General features: G+C 48.5%; 1 protein-coding gene across 9 annotated transcripts in view; it reads left to right on the forward strand.

Annotated features, from left to right (window-relative positions):
• Positions 1-20820, forward strand: part of AREL1 (apoptosis resistant E3 ubiquitin protein ligase 1) — a 632176-nt gene that overhangs the window by 102028 nt on the left and 509328 nt on the right. For all 9 annotated transcript variants that reach the window (XM_085626755.1, XM_085626750.1, XM_085626754.1 and 6 more), the window contains one exon: positions 6667-6893. In XM_085626755.1, the coding sequence (XP_085482881.1) occupies positions 6876-6893 (18 nt within the window). In that variant the 5' untranslated portion in view covers positions 6667-6875. The remainder of the gene's footprint in view (positions 1-6666; positions 6894-20820) is intronic.

Here is a 20820-nt window from a genome sequence, read left to right on the forward strand (position 1 = left end):
ATTTATTCTTCCATCGACCTTGAGATATACATATATAAAACATATTTAATTTTCAGAAAAACACACATTCACTGGATGATGTCATCAGTGATGTCATTTGAGATGTCATCAGTGATGTCATGAGTGATGTCACTGACCATGTCATGAGTGATGTAATATGTATGTTGGTATCAAACTTCTCGGCACATTAAACCCACATCCTGGGACGAGGTGCCAAGCCTCCTTACCCAGAATGGGCAGGGTTCGCGAAGCGGAAGCTTCAAAGGCCACTTGTTGTTTTCAGCAACTGGTCCCCACTGGTTCTGACCCCCACTTTGGATGGGAAAAACAAGTGAGGGAGAGAGGTGTGCCCACCTCTGCCAACTCCAGCCCTCCGGTGGGGGAGGCGAGGTGAAGCACAACTCTCAGTCCCTGCCATCTTGCAGATGGGGGGACTCGGCCAACCAGGGACAGGCTCATGCCCCCCCTCCCACTGGAGGGTGGCATAGGGGGTGTACCCACCCCCAGGGAAGGGACCCATTGGCCCCTGCCTTTTACCTACCTGTAAAGCCCCTAAATCTAGTATTTAGGGGCATCCCTGGACCTTGCTTCCTCAGACAAGAAGAAACTACAAGAAGAAGAAGGACCGAACAGCCTGCAACAGCTAACAAGACGAAGAGGCCCACTGACTTGGCCCCAGCCCTAACGGCCTGTCTCCACCTCGAACCTGCTCCTGCGAAATCGCTGTGTGTCCTGCAGCCAGCAACCTCGTGAACCCCGGAGGACCTGCCTGCCATCAACCCCCCCCCGTGAACACTGGATTTGTTCATCTGCAATCCCTACTCCGGCCGGACACCGCACATCCGCCCCACTCTGCACCGGCCGTCCACGGCCCAAGCTCAAGTGGGCAAACACCACGAGATGGTCACCCCGGCGATCCTGACCCAAGATCTGGCGAACCCCTGATCTGCCTCCAGCCGACGCCTGCAGCCTAAATCCAGAAGGTCCCCCCCCCCCCCCCCCAACCGCGACCCGGAGCTGGTAGGAAGATCCGACCCCAAAAGGCACCCCTGCATCCGATGCCCCATGGCCTTGGGTGGCCAAGCGGACGGTGCCTAACCAACCCCTAACTTCTCAACTTGCCTCTCAAAGTGGTGGTCGCACCCAGGAGACCTTCGTCCCCAAGCTTGCAGTGCCTTTGCAAGCCGGAGGTTCCCCATTGAAAACAGGGCGCCAGATGTCGAAACCGCACCCTGCTCCTGGCCGCCCTAGTGCTGCTGAGGGTGCACCTTTGGTGCTTCTTTGCTTCCTCATTTGCCCTGAGCTAAGGTGCAGGAGCTTTGCTCACTCAACCAAATGACCTGCTTAACAGCAGCCACCAACCGGAGGCCCCCTATCCCCCACTAAATAACATTGGGCCTCTGCATTCTGCACACGTCCGCCCTAGTGCCCCTGAGGGTGTAACGAGAGCATATCCTTGACCTTGGGGGACCCCTGAGTCTACCCCCAGGACCTTAACTCCCACTAGCGAATAGTTACTTCAAAAGCGATAATGCTATTTTCCTCAATAGGATAACATTGGTTGTTTTTCTTTTTAGGCTCTGCGAGACTTATTGTGAGGGCTTCAAAAAGCTCACCACATACACACTTGTGCATGTGTGGCCTATTGCTTGTGGTTACCCGCACGGCACCATATGTTTTGAATTATCGTGCCCAGACACGGGCGCGATAATTGAAAACATATGGCCTGGTGCTCGCTCTCACGTGCACCACTCGCGGGATGCTGATTCCGTGTGTTGCTGGTTACAAATCACCCGTAGCTAGCCGCCTTTTTTTTTTTTTTTGTATGCTGCTTGTATTGCCCTTTCCCGGTTAGAGCACTTGCATAGGAGGGAGTTACAGGATGCCGAGTTAAGTGAATTTTTGTAGTAATGGAACTCTGAGATAGCGTGTCCTAAAGTTCTTTACTACCACTGACAAAGTCATTGCTAAGGGAGCATCACTCCGGGCGGAACAGCTGGGGCAGGCCTTCCTGGGGAGCAGCAAACTTTTACTTAAGAAGGAAGAGATTAAAACCAAAAGCCTAACATGATAGGCCTACTGTGGACGGATGCTGGGCTGAGAACTGGCTGTTTTTAACTCTGAAAGGTTTTATGGCAGAAGTAGACTGGCTGGTATGTGTAATATTTTCTGCATTCCTAACCCCGGCTATTTGTAGTTGCACCCAATTTAGGCAGACAATAGGCTGAATCAATCCGAGGAAAAGAACTTTTCTTACGATCACACAATTTGGAAACACAGGTGTACCAGTGCCCCCGTTCGCCTGGTTCCAGAGTTGCCAATACAACCTCTCAGAACACCTCTAACAAGTTATGTTTTTCTCACACTCGAACCAGACTCTCACACCATCTGCGTCAAAATAAAGTACCATTGACCTTGAGGGGTCACTGAGCCATCACAAAAATATGCATTTTGAAAACAACAAAATCTACTTTAAGAATGTACCTTGCGAGAGAGAAAGATGGGTCGTTCCATTCTGCGCCGAGTCCACGTCCGGGTCACAAAGAGGTGAGACCGCTGTGTGAAAACTGCCTTGGGAAGAGGGGCCATCACTGAAATAACACCCTCGGCAAACCTGCCACCACAGAGCCGCGACTACAGATGCGTTTCAGCAGCACAGACAAAAACACAGGAGTTAAAATATTATTTTAAAATCAGCCACTGATTAATGAGGCCGATAGTTTTTTATCGTGCTGTTTGGGGAGAATGGAAAGTACTGCCCTCCTGACACGAGGATCCATATTAACGACTTTTTGACTCTGCGGCGCTCTCTGCTGGCTGCACCCGGATTACTGTTTGGGCCTCACGTGGCTCGCTGCAGTGTCCAATAACATCTTTGTTATTGATAAACGCTTTGAAGGATGAGGCCTGATTTAGATTACCTCTTTTCTCGGGAGCAGAATGGATGCTCAGCAAAGAAAAAGAGAAACAATCATTGACATAGCCAATGGGTCTCGCCTTTGGGACCTTATTGGTGTTTAGCCATGCAACAGTTGATGTTGTGGCACCTAGGATATTGTGCTGCATAACTAAATACTTATAAGGTCCCAAAAGCGAGACCTATGGGCTATGCCAATGCTTGTTTAAGTGTGGAGTTTGAAAACCTAAAGAAATTCTTCAAAATTTAACTAACTAGCAAAAACGATTTTACTTACCTGTTTACAGGAAATGTCCCAAAGTAGCATCAGGTATACTACTCTGAGTAAGAAAAGTAATCTCAAAAGTAACTTGCCTGTAATTTTACTGAAAAGCCCATTCAAGTCTATGTACTGTATTTACAAAGTATTGCATTTCTCTGAAGCCATACTGAAAGTCAAAACAAAGTGCATATACAATTTCAATTCACACTGTTTATAAACTGCATTACTACTGTAAAGTATTTATTGCTACCTGTGCCAGGCTTGCTTAATTCTAAAAAAAAAAAATAACTTAAAGAATATTTTCATACAAAAACAATTGATCTGAAGTTCAGTCTTTGATTGTGTGAATTCATTTGCTGACTGAGTGTGTACAACAAATGCTTAACACTGTCCTCTGATACTGCCTTACTGCTCAACCACACTACCACAAATAGAGAGTGAGGTGCTTTCTAACTTTACCTCTGCCTACCTTTGGGGTTCCACTGGACTCTGTGCACACTATACCTCACTTTGGTATAGTATATACAGAGCTAGCTTCCTACAGATAGCTGTGGCGTGCAGTGAGACATAATCAAAGGAACACATGTAAAGCATGTAGAAGTGCAAACACGGTTAATAAGTAGGAAACATATACCAACATAGAACGCAGATGAGATTTTGCAACCAACATTCTTCAGTCTCAATTTTGCGCTACTAGGTTAACAAGAAGCCGGGGTTGAACGCTATCTCCTTTGGGTTACTAATATAGAACATAGGTTCTACCTTACCCATTTCAGATTAGGCACAGTCCACTTTTTGGTAGCTCAGCCCCAACTGGGTTCATGGTTTCACAGTTTACACCTTTGATGGCACCGCAAAACAATCTCTTGCTCATTTTATGTTTTTCTGCAGGTTTTATTGCCATCCCAGATGGTCTTTTTTACTACCCATTTTGCAGTCTTTTGAGATTAGAAGTTCTAACACCAGCTTATCCTGTCTTTTACGATTAGAATCAAAACAGTGTTTTGCTATCACTAGTTTTATCTGTGGGGCTTTGAAAATCAGAATTTCTCAGAAATAGAATTGTCTCAACATAATTGCAGCATTTTTAATACTATGAACTTTATATTGCACTTTAATTATGGACCCTTTTTAACTTTATCGTGTATCTTTTTATAGGTTTTGTGTGTGTAGCTCATTATAATGCGTTTTGCTCAAGTGATATATTTTTTGCTATTATGGTTTTACGTAGCCTCAAGTGAAACAGATTGATAATTGGTCTGAATCTTTGCCGGACTTACGCCCCGAATAACTTGGCGGACCCTTTATGTGACTTTTCATGGACTATTTAGAGGTTTTAGTTTTCTTAGGTTTGTCTTTTTCACTGGTATCTTATTGTAACGAAATGCTGGAAAATGTATTTAATTTTATTTTACGCATTTGCACTGTGACCGGTATTTTATATTGGGTTTCTTAATATTTATCTTGTTTACTTTTTTGGTTCCTTTGAACTAAATAAAGATATATGACTGACTGACTGACGCAGGAACCTAACACAAAAAACCAACAACAATTTATACCACGAGAGTGTATTATTATCGTAAAATAGACACCAAAATGATAAAAATCTATCAAGGGAAACCAAAGATATGATTTTTCAAAGGTAAGTAAATTGTTTAGGTAACATTGCCATAAATCATTGTAATCTGTTAATCAGTTCATAGCCAAGTGGCTAGTGCAGCTACAGCTCATAACTTGGTTGGACCACAACGGGGTGAAGGTTGGTCACAGGGACCATTCGGGCCACCTGTCTCTTCCAGCAGTCTTTTTCTCCTTCAACGTGGCCCAGCCAAGAAGTGGTCCTGATGCTGGGGATGCAGGATGCTGAGATGCTGAAGTAATAGAAGACATGGAAATGATGCTGTAAGTCTTTCAGGGGACACACCCTATGGTCCATAAACCTAACCTCTTTCTTATGCCCTCTAAACCTCATGAATTGTCAAGTTGAAAGACCTTACGCTTATTTTAGGCACTGTGGTCTTGTTTGGGGATCACAGGATTTTGTAGTTTGGGGATTGTCCCTGTTCCCAAAGTATTGTAATGCTGTTTGGACAACACTTCCACACACATAGAATGGTCAAGATCAGACATCAGTCAACATCTTTAGCTATAGTGATTTTCTTGGGGGATCTCCTCATTCCTCATGTATAGAATGGTTTAGATTAGTGAGGGATTTCCAGGATATTAAAGTGCCTTTGTGGATCGCCACCACTATGGTAGAACGTTCTATATCGATGTGCATCCTTTTCATAGGTATCAAGGTATTTTGTGAGGTCAGTACGATTGTCCCATTCAAAGGTATTTAGGCCTTTGATGTTGATCGCTGTCTCCAATAATCTGCTGTGTTGAAGGGATTGACCCTCTCTGTCCTCCATAACCTATTGTGATTTTTATTGTGGATTCCCCACTCCACCCAAGTCATGATTTTTGTTAGACTTGCTGACTTAATCTGTTTTTGTCGAATTATTTTCCTGTGCTACCCTTATTCCTCCCTCCAAACCCAGGCCAAGAAAAAAAATAATCTTGTTAAGGATAGTGTCATACCTTTCCAATTCTTGGTTTGGGGTAAGTTTGGGAGTATTTCACAGCGTTAAAAGTAGATAATGAATTAAAACAAGAGACTAGGACCATCTGCTTAGCCCCATGTTCCCTTATTCTGGACTAATTTCTAGTGGAGTTTCAAATGAAGGTGAAAACATTGTTACCCTTGTTTCATTGCTCTAAAGAAGAAAGACAAATCCGTGCTCTCTGTTAAAACTCATTCTACCTGTCTTAAAAAAATCACTACGGCAGTAAGTATTTCTCTTCATGTATCCCCTTTCCATGTTATGACTGCTTATGACCATGAACAATTCATTTCTTGTAGCAGTTGTTAAAACTAAATCCATTTAACCATTGATTCTCTGTTGTTCTGTGTGTTCTGTGTGTGACTGAACAGGTACATATTTTTGTGTGATCAGTTTAAACACTTATAAATACTTCTCCTGCGAACACCATATTCTCTTACTGCTTTTCTTTAAAGGAAATATGCCAACCTGAAAACTGTCAGGTTTTCCTCTACTGAGGGCTAGGTAAGCTCAGAATGGGTATTGCTGAGTTTCAGTGGTAGTGCTTGCTGTTGCTTTTAACTGTTATTATAGCACCCTGTTAGCCACGAAAACATCTGGATCTGCTCTCTGTTGGCACAATGAGGCTTTACTGGTTGCATTTAGAGGGTGTTAGTAGAAAACTCTGCGATCTGATATACTGACAGTTACTGTTCTCATTGTGGGACTGGGATTCAGACATTGCACTCGAAAACCAAAATGTTGCCTGCAACAGTTCTTGCCCCTCTTGGTCAGATGGTCAGGTATGCCTCATGTAGTTCACTGTAGTCGTATATGGAAACATTGGTTCCCCAATGAGTTTTCTATATCCCTGGTAATATGCATCTTTTTCTTTGTCTCAGGTGGGGTCACTGTATCTGTGGTAGCCTTCTTGTTCGCCATTAAGTTCCTGCTAGAGCTTGCCGCACGTGTAGTCAGCTTTCTCCAAAATGAGGACCGGGAGCGCCGAGGGGAACGCACCATCTATGACTACGTGCGGGGGAACTATCTCGACCCTCGGTCCTGCAAAGTCTCCTGGGATTGGAAGGAACCTTGTGAAGTGGGGCACACCATGGCATTCAGAGTACACGTAAGAACGCTATTGAATATGTTCCTCTGCAACTCTCACACTGTGTATATACCCAACTGTACATCTTACTTTCCTTTCATCACTCAGTTGTCATCAGTTTTTTAAGTGTTCTAATTGTAAACGAGCATTAAACCCACAGTGGTGGAGGCAGCACAAGGGCTTCATGATTAGTTGTAGCTGTTGAAATTTCAACATTGGGGTTACGCTAAGACTCAGGTCTTCATACTGTGGGGCGCTCCCCCTTGGGGGGCGTGTATGGGTTCCCAGGGGGGCGCAAATGCCTCTGCAAGGACATGTAAATGAAGATGGCCTGGAAGTGCCGCAATCTTTATTTGCTGCATTTCCAGGCTGTCTTCATTTATGTGTGGCCGGAGTGGGCTACTGTGGGCACGGCTGGGCAGTATCTGGAGTCTTATCTCCAGAACGCCCGAGTTTTTCACAAGTCTTTAAAGACCATTTGAATACCTTTTGTAAACTGGTTACGGATGCTTAGTTTTTTTTATGGTTCCTGAGCCCCCATTCTGCCTATTCCTTACATTTGTATTTTACATTTCATGAAAAGGAATATAAATTAGGTCTGTCAATAGAAAAAATGCCAGCAATGTACTTTTAAAGAGCCTGCAAAGTCCTCGTCTTGACGCTAAATAGGGTTATAAATAAAAAAAAGTAGGAATTCATTTGTAATGTGCCTTCTCTATCTTTGCTTCCTTTATTTATCAGTCATGGATCATTCAGGCAGCCATAGTGCACGGTTAAAAGTGTGTTCTACTTATATTTGCTGTTCGAAGTACACACAGATAAGTGCTGAAAATAGGGCTCAAGGTGACTGTTTATTTTTGTACCGTCTCCGACATCAAAATAATGAGCTGGCAACCCTAATCATAAAACTGGAAGTTTGTTGCAGGATCAGCACATTATTTATTCGCTTCACCCTCGATACCTGATAATGCCATAGTAGCAATAGTTTAACTTGTATCTGAAACCCTAAGCCACCGTCAATAACATGCTGAGTTACTTCAAGTGTTTAGGAATGCAACCTGCATTCAGACAACTCATTCCCGCCCTTCGCTTTCACGTTCACCCAGTACTCACAACGATCATAATGCACTCACACTAATCACCATGCACTTACACTATTCACCTGCTCACCCTGCACTCAGACATCACTCTGCACTTGCACTGAATCCCCCTGTACCTCACCCAGCAGTCAAATGAGCACACTACGCACCCTGCACTCATGTGATTTACTTCAAGTGTCTGGGAATGCACCCTGCATTCAGACAACTCACACCTCATTCTCACCCTTCACTTTCACGCTCACCCTGCACTCACAGCACATAGTTATGGATTTCCCTCATGTGCAACATAATCCATCATCTGCTGCATTATTTGCCAATTACAAAAAAAAAAGTATTTCTAGCTCAATTTGGTTAAAAAAAATACAAAAAATGTTACCTCGCAGTGGAAGGCCCTTTCTAAAGGTTGATTGGTCACCTTTCTGTTGCTTATTGCTATATGTGGGTGTTAATGTGGTATTTATGAGGGGCAATAAAGGCCAGGACAGTATTAACAAGTGTAAACATTACAAACTAATGCAGTAATGCCATCACAAAATATGCAGCATAATTCACCTTTGCTTCCCGCAGAATTTAGTCCACCATGCTGCATAATTTGGTCTTCTCCTGCCACATAATTCCATTGGTCCTGTTTATCGTACTATGAGGTCCCAGCCTGTTGCAGAAAGCACTGTGAATATGTAAGTCATTATTTTAAAACAGTATTTACATGCTTTAAGCTAGGCTGCTGCAAAATGATGCAGTGATTGAGATAAAACAAGTTCTTACAAAGTATACTTTTTGGTAATAAGTAATCAAACTGTTTGACTAAATTCTGCAGCAAGAAAAGGTAAATTATGCGGCACATTTTGTAGTTAGCATCACTTCATTATTTTGTCATTTTAACTCAAGTTTTCGCTGTCAGGGGAAATATTTCACCTCATTAGTACCAGTTTAACACCCAAATACAGCAGTAAGTTACTACAAGATTACCAGTCAATCTTTGCAAAGGGCCGTCCACTGCTCCGGAACACTTTGTCAAGCTTTTTTTTTATTTATATATTTTTTTGATCATTTCACATCAAACAAACATCACTATGAAGTACATTACACAGTGCAAAGGCAGGTATCTATACATTACACAATAATGAAAAATCCATTGAGAGCAGGTCATGAGCATGCCAGCCATCACATATGAGCCTTCCAGTCGGAACACAAGGGAAAGTGGCAGGGATAAGGGGGAGTCAAGTGCAGCACAGTAACATATTAACATGTCCATCACATTATCCACAAGAACAGGAGATTAGATAGTGGACACAGACAGTAGATACGTAGTGAGAGGTGACCAAATATCTCGGGGCCGGGATGGTGCAGGCAGCTCCTCAGCATAACAGACCAATTGATCTCGACAGTAGGTCAGGTCTTGCAGCCACAGTTTGGTAGTGGGGGGCAGCCTACTCTCCCAACACATAGAGACCCTCCGCTTGGCCACTAGCAACGCAATGGCCACAAATCGCCGACAGGAGGTCTTAACATCAGCAACAAGACCAAGAAGACAGAATTGAGGAGTACAGTGCAGAGGCAGCCCAACCATGAGGCTTATAATCTTTACAACATCACCCCAATAGGAGAACACCTTGGGACAAACCCACGCCAAATGATAAAAATCAGCGTCGGGGGCGCCACAGCGTTTACAGGCGGTAGAGTCACGCAGACCATATCGGTGCAATTGGGCAGGCGTATAATACAGCTGATGTATATATTTGTAGGGAACCATTCGAAAATTCCCGTTCGATGTCAACTGCCCAGTTAGGGGGCAGCAGCCCACCCATTCATCCTCAGCCAAAATGCGCGGTAAGATTGCGTTCCATTTGTGCAATGCCACCACAACAGAAGTAGCTGCTTCCCTCTGTGATATCCGATATAGTCTGGTGACCCTAGAGGGAGTAGTATATAAGAGTTGCAGCGCCTCCAGCGTAGGCGGCTCCGCAGGAAATTGCGAATACAGCCCACGTATGGCCAACCGCAATCTGGTATAGATGAAGAGTTGCATAGCAGTGAGAGGGCCATCAGCAGCCGAGGCTGCTGGGGCAATGAACCTGTCCCCTTTCATGGTCACCAAGTTCATGTCACTGAGGATCCGCAGAGCAACCGCCTCAGTGGTAACCAAGAGACTAGTGTGATGAAGCAAAGGCATACCGGGCGCATAAAGTGGCAGCTTCTGAGCTCGTTTACCCAGCTCTTGCCATGCCTTAACCTTGGTTTGAACCGTGTCAAACTCCCCCCTCTCGAACACTGTGTGAGTATTAACAATCATAGCCTTGAGCGGTATGGGATGCACCGCCCCAGCCTCAACCGCCACATGGGGGATATAGGCAGGGTCGTGTTAACAATAGTACGCAAAGTGGGCCTGCGCACACAGGTAATATAACCGGAAATCAGGCGCCGCAAAGCCACCCTGCTCATAAGGGAGCGTAAGCGTTTCCCATCTGACACGAGCTTTCCCCCCCACCCCCCAAAGCCAATGTAACTAAAAGTGATCGAAGGGAGTTGAAAAAGTGACGTGACAGATGGATGGGTATATTCAAAAATAAATACAAAAAACGGGGGAGAACCACCGTTTTGACTATAGCCAATCGGTCAGCGAAGGAAAGGGGCAGCTTAATCCAACGGGCAACCTGCTCCTCAAGACGCGTGATAGCCACCCCATAGTTGGCTCGCACCACCTCCTGGGGGTCGCGGTGTAACCACACACCCAGATATTTCACTGCATCAGTACACCACACCAAAGGAAATTCTAAATCAAATGGAGACGTACAGTCTGTAAGGGGCAATATCATGGACTTGGACCAGTTTATACCGAGCCCAGAAAACCCCTCAAAGCGAACATATTCCCGAAGGAGGGGGGGCAGATGCAGGCCCGGCTCATGCACATATAGCACCATGTCGTCCGCATACATGGAGACCGCCAGAGGACGTTGAAGAAAGCGCAATGCCGCCCGGGAATAACGCTGCCGCAAGATACAGGCCAGAGGTTCGAGTATGAGCGTAAACAGCAGCGGAGAGTGCGGGCATCCCTGACGCGTGCCACGATGGATAGGGATCGGATGAGACACCTGACCATTAATCCGCACACGGGCTGTGGGGCAGGTGTAGAGTAATTTGATCCAATTAGTGAAGGCAAAGGGCACCCCCATACGTTGTAAAATCGCAAGCATGTAAGACCAGGAGACTGAATCGAAGGCCTTAGTGGCGTCAAGAAGCACCGCCACCGCAGGCACCGTAGGCTCCAAGACATGCATAACAGCAAAAAACGTTCTAAGATTGTGGGAGGTGGAACGAGCAGGCACGAAACCAGATTGGTCCGGCAGGACCATAACCGGCAGAATTAGCTGCAATCTGGTTGCCAAGACTTTAGCTAAAATTTTGACATCTGTGTTGATTAAAGACAGTGGACGGTAGGAGTCACATCTGTCAGACGGCTTGCTTGATTTACGAAGGGCAACCATCCGTGCTTCCCGCAGCGTTGGGGGCAGGCAGTTAGTTTCATATGCCTCATCATAAATCTGGAGCAGGCACGGGGCAAGAGCGTCAACATAAGTTTTATAAAACTCCGCTGGCAACCCATCAGCGCCAGCAGATTTACCGGTAGGGAGAGCGACTATGGCATCCCGTATTCCAGCAAGGGTGAGTGGGTGCATTAAAAATTCCTGCTGCCCCCGAGAGAGCCACACTAACGCGATATCATCCAGATATTGCTGAAAATCAGCTTCATCTGCAGCCGGACGATAAGCGTACATGTCCTGATAAAAATCAGCAAAGGCCTGCAAAAATTAGGGGTGTCATGATAAGCGACCCCATCAACTGTGAGCGAACTAACCGTGTATGCGCCACCCCGGGGTTCCAGAATACGGGCCGCTAACGTTCTACCCGGCCTGCCACCCTCCCCATAGTATCGGGCCGTGCTTCTTCGGGACAGGTGTCGGACCTCTTGGTCTGCCACAGCATTGTATTCATCAACTTTCTCTTTAAGGAGTGCAAGCACAGAATGTGAGAAAGTGCCATCTTTCTTGCATGGTATGCCCCCACTTTTTGCTAAATTGCTGAATGTACTTCGATTGAGTGTACCCTGGGTTCCTGCCAATCAGGTGCCCAGGGCCTATGTTCCTTCCTTAAACCACACAAACTCCAAATTGGCAAACCCTAGCCACATGTCAGCCCCTAGTAAATGGTACCCTAGGTACCCAGGGCCTTGTGACCAGGGAAGGCCTCTAAGGGCTGCAGCACTCATTGTGCCACCCTCAGAGGCCCTGTACCCTTACACACACACACTGCCCTTGCAGGCTGAGTGTCTGGGTGCAGGACAAAACAAAGAGTCGACATGGCACACATCACTGTGTACCATGCCCATCACCTACACTGCCAAGGCATATGTCAGCCACCCCTCTAGCTGGGTGCATTACGCCTATGGTGTGGGCACAGGAGCAGGAGCCCTGTGCCCCTACAGTACCCGGGTCCATTCCTGGGCACTGTAAGTGCAGTGCTGTCACTTAAGAATACATGGTGCTGAGAGCTTGTCAAACACGAGCTCCACAGCACCATATTGGCAACACTGAAGCCTGGGAAGTTTGGTATCAAACTTCTCAGCACTTTGAACCCACACTGATGCCAGTGTAGGATTTAATGTACTAAGCACCCCAGAGGGCATCTTAGAAGATGCCCCCTTACAGCTAACTTGCAATCCACGTCTGCTCTGAGGCTGCCCAGGCTGCCACACAGCAGACACGTTGCTGGACCCCTGGGTGGGAGAGCCCCTGCTCTCCCGGGCCTGCAACAATGCACATCCTGGGTGAGGTGAGAAATCTCCTCCCCCAGGATGAGCAAAGGGAAGCTTCAAAGGCATGCCGCCAGTTGGAGTTTCCCCAGGCCACTGCAACCCCCCACTCTGGCGGGAAGCTTGGCCGGAAACCCCATACAAGGACAGGGGATGTGCCAGCCTGCCCACCCCACCCCTCAGGTGGGGGAGGCGAGGTGAAGCACATCTCCGGGCTCTCGCCATCTTGGAGATGGGAGGCCCTACCCTATCAGGATTAGGCTACTGCCCCCCTCCCACAGGAGAGAGGCAGGATAGGGGGTGTACCCACCCCAGGACAAGGACCCATTGGTCCCTGGCCTTCACCTACCTGTAACGCCCCTAAATCTAGTATTTAGGGGCCCCCTGAACCTTCCTTCCTCAGATTCCAGATAGAAAAACGACAAGAAGAGCAAGAAGAACAAAGACCTGCCCTGCAGCTGCTAAAAAGAGAAGAAGACACCAACTGCTTTGGCCCCAGCCCTACCGGCCTGTCGACTCTCGAACCTGCACCAGCGCGGCATCCCACGTGGCCAGCAACCTCACCAACCCCGGAGGACCTGGCTACCCTTTAGCTCTAAGCCCCTGGGACTCCCACGAGTAGAGGCTCTACTCAAGAAACCTACTTGCTATCCCTGGCACCAGCCCGGGACCGCGGACCCAACACACTCTGCACCAGCCAAGCCTGGCCAGTGCCGGAGTGGACAAAGACCCAGAGGACGACCCCACAGCGACTGTGACCCAGAGTCCGGCACCCAAGGACCCCCCTCGACATCCCGGAAGAAGCCTGCAGCCTCAGAACCAAGTGCCACCCCAGCCGCGATCAACCAGAGGGTAAGATTCCCGACGTCAAAAGGCACCCCTGCACCCGGCGCCCTGCGACCCCCTGTGCCCAATCCCGGGGTACCCACCTAACCTACAACTACCCAACTTACCTCTCGAAGTGGTGGTGGCACCTGAAACATCCTCGTCCCCGAGCCTGCAGCCTCTTTCCAAACCGGAATATTCCCATTGATTTCCATTGAGCGCCCTAAGGCTCAAAAGCACCCTGCACCCAGCCGCCCGAGTGGCCCTGGCAGTGCCCTCTCTACTCTAACCTACTTCCCCACTTGCCCTGAGTAAGTGACCAGGAGCCCAGCTCCCACAGCCGCGTGGCTTGCCAGACAGCAGCCACCAACCAAGGCCCCCCTATCCCTCATAGGATAACATTGGGCCCAACTCTCTCTGCACCCGGCCGTCCTGAAACCGCTGAGGGTGAATCAACTGTACCTACCTGACACTGGGGGACCCCTGAGTCCATGCCCGGAATTTCAACACTACCAGTCGAGTACTTACCCTTAAACCGCTAACTTCATTTTTCTCATAGGGTAACATTGACTGGCTTTTTCTTCAAAAATCTTCTAAGTGTGAACTTTTCAAAACTGCAAAAATTCACCAAAAATCAGCCAAGTGACAAAAACGAATTTACTCACCTGCTCCTAGGTGAGCTCCCAGTGCTGGATCTTGGTGCCCAGCCCTGACTCTGAAAAGTGTTCACAACTATACTTACTTCTAACTCATTTTTCTCCCATAGGAAACCATTGTCTGCTTTTCTGTGAAATTTCTTCTAAGTGTCTACTTTTGCAAATTTGAAATATTCTTTTAAAATCGTACCAATTCTGCAAACGAAATTACTTACCTGCTTTTGATAAGGACCCCAGTCCTGGGTCTAGGCACCCAGTCCTGGATTACTAAAGTAACGATTAAGTACTCTACCTGCAATTTGAATTTCTTGCCATAGAGATCCATTGAATGTTTTCTGTGAAATATTTTCTAAGTGCTAACTTTTGAAATAGCTAAATATTATTTAAAAATCATTACAGTTATTAAGTCGACTTTCATCACTTGATTCTGAATACTGACCCCAGGCTGGTTCTAGGATCCAGACCTGGAATTCCAAAAGTAATCTGAAAAGTAATTTATTACAAATAACCTAAATTTACCATTGAGCTCAATGCATTGTTATGTTTAGGAAATAGGATTGTTTATTGCAACCAACTGTGACTGTTTACACAAATTTATTGCTTGAAACAAAAGTATTTATATTCAACCTCTCATTCTGAGAAAGTATATTTTTACCCCCTTTGTGGTTCTAAAAATAAAACAAGCATATATTTTATATATACAAATCATTGGCCTAGAGTTCAGTTATTGAGTGTGTGAAACCATTTGCTGACTGAGTGTGTACAATAAATGCTTTACACTGTCCTCTGGTACTGCCTTACTGCTCGACCAAGCTACCACTTTTGAGAGTAAGGTCATACCTAACTTTGACCTCTATCAGCCTCTGGGGGACTGTGGACTCTGTACACCCTGTACCTATTAGGGAACAGTATATACAGAGCCACTTTCTCACACAGAAAGGGTCTGGTGTGCTCTCATACCTCCACTCCAACCCCCGTAACTCACGTTCCAGCGTAGACAATGTACCCCTGAGTGACCGAAGAACCCCAGTCTGAAGACCAATGCAGACCCCACGTACGGTCACCTTGAAGGCTTCCCATAGTGTCCCCACCGCATCAACTGCCCCGGTATAGCGCGCGAAATAGTCAGTAATGGCCTCCCGAATGCCCTCACAGAATACCGCGTCCAACAAGGCGGAAGGCTGAAGCCGCCACTGGAAGGGAGGGGGGGTGGTGGTGCGAGTGTAAGCCGGCAGGGCCATATGGATATGCACGGGGGAATGATCCGCGAGTGTCCGAGGCAAGTGTTCTGCATGCACTATCCAGTCATTGGCGTCCCGGGTCAGCAACCATAAATCTATACAGAACCAGGTGGGACGAGCATAGGAGTGACCGGTACCCTCCCTGACGCAAGGATGACGCAGACGCCAAACATCCACAAGCCCCAGCATCGACATACCGTCCTGCAGAGCAGTGACAGCCTTCTTGGGAGGCCTATCCACAGTAGACACTCTATCCATAGCAGAGTCCAGGGCCACATTAAAATCCCCCCCCCACAGATAATGGTGCAAGGACGCAGTTTTATAGAGTTTCCCCCATAAATCATCATAAAAGGTAGGATCGTCAGTATTGGGACTATATACATTGACTATTACTAGTGTCCGACCATACAGTGTACCTTGCACTATGAGAAACCTCCCACCCTCATCCTCCTCTACCGAGAGCGGCAGAAAGGGGGTTCCTCTTTTGACCAGAATCATAACCCCCCGGGCATAAGAGGAGTAAGAGGCAGCAAGGCGGACCCCGCCCACCTGGTGGCGACAGAAGACACCACTTGCTTGGTGAGATGCGTCTCCAGTAGAAGAGCAATTTGAATACGATGACGGTCAAGATAAGAAAGCACCTGGCGCACTTTACGCGGATTATTGAGTCACCTTACATTCCAACTAAGCCATATTATTGTCTTGTCGGCAGTCAGTCATGTTCCGATACCAAAAGGCACAATTCCATCACGATGCTCACATACAGTCCCCAATATTACCCACCCACAACCGCAGTGCACTGCCAATGTACAATTCAAAACATTGCAAACCCCAACAACCCGACCCACCCACTCCAGCAGCATAAACCTGCTGTGACACCCCAGAAAACAGAAAAGAAAGCACCCCAAAACAGGTCGCAGATTGGGCAAAGCGTACAAGTAGGACCTCCAATCAGAAAACAATGCGACCAAGACACCGAAATGTGCCAAAACATAAAGTACAACTTTGTGGGGATTTCCCATTCAGAGAAGCACCAGAGGCCCCTGGCACCCCGTGAAGTACAGGGTGGACCGAGACGTAAAGGATGGAGCCATCCAAATCTGGGTACAGGTGTCCCCATGTGGCCACACCTAATACCATGACGACAAAGGTCTCTTCCCCCACCAGCATACATTAATGCAGTCATTGCAGTAAAATCAACAAAGACAATGTGGAGCAAAACATCCAGATAAATACCATAAGACATAATGAAACATCTGAAGGTCCGTCTTAAGACATTTGAGGCAACCAAAGCCGAGTGATGGGGCCATTCGAGACGTTAACGTGCAAGGCAGGAATCTAGACAACAATACAAAAAGGAAAGTCAAGTCCCGCCACTTAACCATCAGAGTAAGAGTCTCCCATCTACTCATGTTGCAGTGAGCGCTGCTGCGAGCGACCCTCCAGCTGCCGAAGGTATTGAAGTGCCTCTTTAGGGGTAAGGAAGATGCAGGCCTTTCCGTTATGTTGAATGCGCAGGCGCGCCGGGTAGAGCATGGCATAGGGAATACTGAGAGATTGCAGTTTTTTCTTCACGCAATGGAACTCCCTGCGCGCCTGCTGCACCGCCACCGTGAAATCAGGGAATAGCTCCACCTTCATTCCCTGATAGCTCAGGCTGCCCTTTTACCGGGCCAGCCGCAGCGCAGTGTCCCGGTCGCGGTAATTTAACAAGCGGGCTATAATGGGACGGGGTGGCGCCCTGGGGATAGGCCTGGCAGCCAAGGAGCGGTGGGCTCTTTCAACAATGAGAACTTTCGAAAAGTGCTCCGCCACAAACAAACAGGTAAGTAGCGACTCCACATACAGTTCCATAGGCCCAGTGTTGGTCGATTCCGCAACCCCGGTAATTCGTAAGTTGTTCTGTCTAGACCGGGCTTCAATGTCCTCGTTCTTAGCCTTAATGACCTCCAAGAGCTTTTCCATGCTCGCACACAAGGTACTAACTGCATCCACCCGATCCTCTGTCGTAGAGATGCGCTGCTCAGCCAGCTGTGCTCCGTGTTTATCCAGCCTGGACGCCATTGTGTCCATACGCATGTTCAGATTGTCAATTTTGGCGTCAATAGTATGTAAGCTCTGCTGCATGGCTATCATCATGCGCTCCAGTTTAGCCCCAGATCCCAGCTCAGGATCAGGTTCTGCGTCCGAAGTAGCAGGAGTGAGGGACTTGGGGTGCTTTTTGGCCTTAAATGTAAGCTTGCTCTGCTGTTTGTCGGTGCGCCCCATAGCTGATCAAGCAAGCACCAGAGGCGCACAAAGGAGAGGAGCGGCAGCAGATAACGGCAGAACCAGAGGAGGGAATAAGCAGCGCTATGGCGCCAGCACCAGAAGGCTCAGGATGTGGATCGCACAGTCAAACTGCCAAAAGCCGCAAAGAAGGCGCACAAAGCTGCAGGGGCCCACCGATCTACAGGCACAGAGGGCACACCGCACACAAAGCGACAAGGAGGCGCGCCATCCTAGTCCCCCCCCCCCCCCCCACCACCAGCAGCCACAGCACTAGGCCCCAAGCCTCAAGACAGGCAGTGCAGGTGCTCCAGGGATAATCGCCCACCACAGCAGGCCTCAAGAGTCCAACGCTCTGTGGAGCCCACAAGGACGCGTGGGCAAGGGGCAAAAGGACCCAAAAGAGCGCCAATCAGCGAGGGCAAAACCGGGATGCAGGCAAACCTCAGGCCAGGACCAAAGCAGCCCAGGGGCGTGCAAAGCCGCACCACGCTATACAGACCCCCCGGCGGCAGCGGAGTAGGCCCAGCAAGGCCCGCAACAGTCAGCAGCCTCACCTCGGTGTCGTCCAGGCAGGGACAGCTGCCGCATTCAGCAGTGTGGACAGCTCAACGGCCGACACCCCTCAGCAGCCACCAGGTGCAAGAGAGCGGTAGAGCAGGACCTCCGAGCGCTGCCGCAGCAGGCCCAACCACCTCCGGGGATCGCGGCGCTCCAGGTCGGGCGGGCGTCAGACGGGAATCACGCACCACGTTGCCAGGCCGTAGACACCCGGAACACACCGCTCCGCAGAATGAGCGCCACCGGAGCAATGCAGGTTCAGTCCCACAATGGCGCCGGGGGCTCCTCTTCCATCTGCCAGCAGAGCGACACACCGGGAGAACAGCCGCGAGACAGCAGGTCACCAGAGGGAGTGGAGCGGCGCCGCCATTGCACATGGGCTCCGGAGGCAGGCAAAGACGGAGCGGCGGGACAGCATACCCTTCAGAAAGACACCAGACTGGAGCCAAGACGGTAAGGAGGGCAGATCCGGGCAGGATATTAGACGGATTGGAGTCTCGGCCAGCAGAGCCACACTAAAATGCGGCCATCTTGCTCCGGGCTCTCTAGCGCCCCCCCCCCCCACTTTGTCAAGTAACTTTTGTTCCGTTAGAGCTAGAATCAAGTTTTCTTTGTTGGAATCTGCAGATTATGTAGCAAATATAGTAAACTGATAATTATGTGGAAAACACTGCAGCTGGAGAAACTCATAATTCCAGTGGCCCTGGCTTTAAGTGACTCAATCAATTAATGTCTGGTAAGAAGGCTGGTTTCTTACAGAACATATCCAACAACACCATTAATCTTACTGCTATCCATTTAAGTCTTACGTTCCAACACACCTCATTGTACATCTTCGGGTCCTCACCACCCCCGGACGCCAGTGTCCCATATGGTATTATGGTGCCAATGTTCTATTCGCTCAAGTCCGATCTGAGTCTTCGGGAGGGGGTTCACAGATGTTGCCCCTAAACGTGTTCCATTTCCTCCAAACCCGCTGCCATTTCCGGGGGCAACCCCTGTTAATACAGACCGCCCTTTCCGCGACCATGGCACCGTCTAGATCCCGACACCACTGCAAGTGGGAGGGGAACGACTGCGCCCCCCAGTGTTGTGCAATATTCCTCTTCGCCAACGCGAGTCCCATGGTTACCCAAGTTTGTTTGGCTTAGGTTAAGATCTGTAGCTTCCCACACATTAAGCAAGCATTTCCGCGGTTCTGGGGGGGGGACATCGTGGCCGGTAACCCGGGAGATCGTTGCCATGACCGCCCTCCAGTGTAGAGTGATGCCAGGGCAGTCCCATATGGTATGGTATGGTAGAAGGAGCCCTGGAGGCCACAACCCCGCAAGCAGAGCGGAGTATCCGCCCTCCCTATTTTGTGTAGTGTGGATCTGGTGTAGTACGTCCAGTGCAGTATTTTAAGTTGCACAAGTTTTTTTTCTTGATGGGGTGGCCACCTCCCACGGGGACGCCAGCGCCTCCTGCCATTCTTGTTCGTCCATTTTCCCCACCTCAGCCTCCCATTTCCTTTTAAGGATCCCTGTGGGATCTTTCTGGTGGTTAACCAGCTTGCGATATGTCAGCGATATAGCTTTTTTGGCTAGGTGGTCCATCAGCAGACGATCCTCAAGCGGGGAGTACTCGGGTAGGTCAGTTCCCTTGGGTATAGCCTTCCTCAGTGCGTGCTGTATTTGCATGAATCAAAAATGCTCTGTCCGCGCCATCTGGTATGTCGTCTGCAATGCTCGAACGGGATCACCCCACCCCGCTTCCAGAGGTCTCTGACCCTGGAGATGCCAATGAGATCACACTTCGCAAACCCTGTACTCATGCGTAGCTTGCCTATCTTGGGGGAGACCCACAGCGGCGTCTGTCGAGTGATCACTCCCTCCCAACCCAGCGTTCGCTGCGCCGTGTACCATATCTGTACGGTGTGCGCTGTCGGGCCCGTTAGTTTAGTTTTCCGGGATTTATCATACAGGGCGCTAAGGATTCCCTCTGTACCCAGCATATGCCTGCACATGCGCAAAGCCGGTTCGTCCTGCGGTGCGTGTAGCCACTGATTAATTATAATGAGCTGGGAGGCCCAATAGTATAGGCGTATGTTGAGCAGGGCGATTCCACCATCATACCAGCTCCGCACAAGCTTACAGAGAGCTAATCTGTGCGGCTTACCCTCCCACAGGAGATAGCCCACCTCTGCCTCAACTGACTTAAAGTAGGAGTCTGGGACCGGTATTGATTTGATTTTGATTTGATTTGGGTTTTATAGAGCGCGTAGCTACCCTCGGGCGTCCCAGCACTATAGTGTCGGCCTGAAAGTACTCCTGGTATAGGATTATTGGGGGAAGAGCCAAGTTTTCAGTAATCTGCGGAATGAAAGCAGATTGTTTTCTGTGCGAATTCTGAGGGGGAGGCTGTTCCAGAGCTTGGGGGCGTTGTATGCAAAGCAGCGCCCATCCGTGCGTGCTCTTCTTATTCTGGGGACGCTAGCAAGAAAAAGGG

This window comes from Triturus cristatus, chromosome 9 (assembly GCF_964204655.1).
Source record: "Triturus cristatus chromosome 9, aTriCri1.1, whole genome shotgun sequence".
NCBI lineage: Eukaryota > Metazoa > Chordata > Amphibia > Caudata > Salamandridae > Triturus > Triturus cristatus.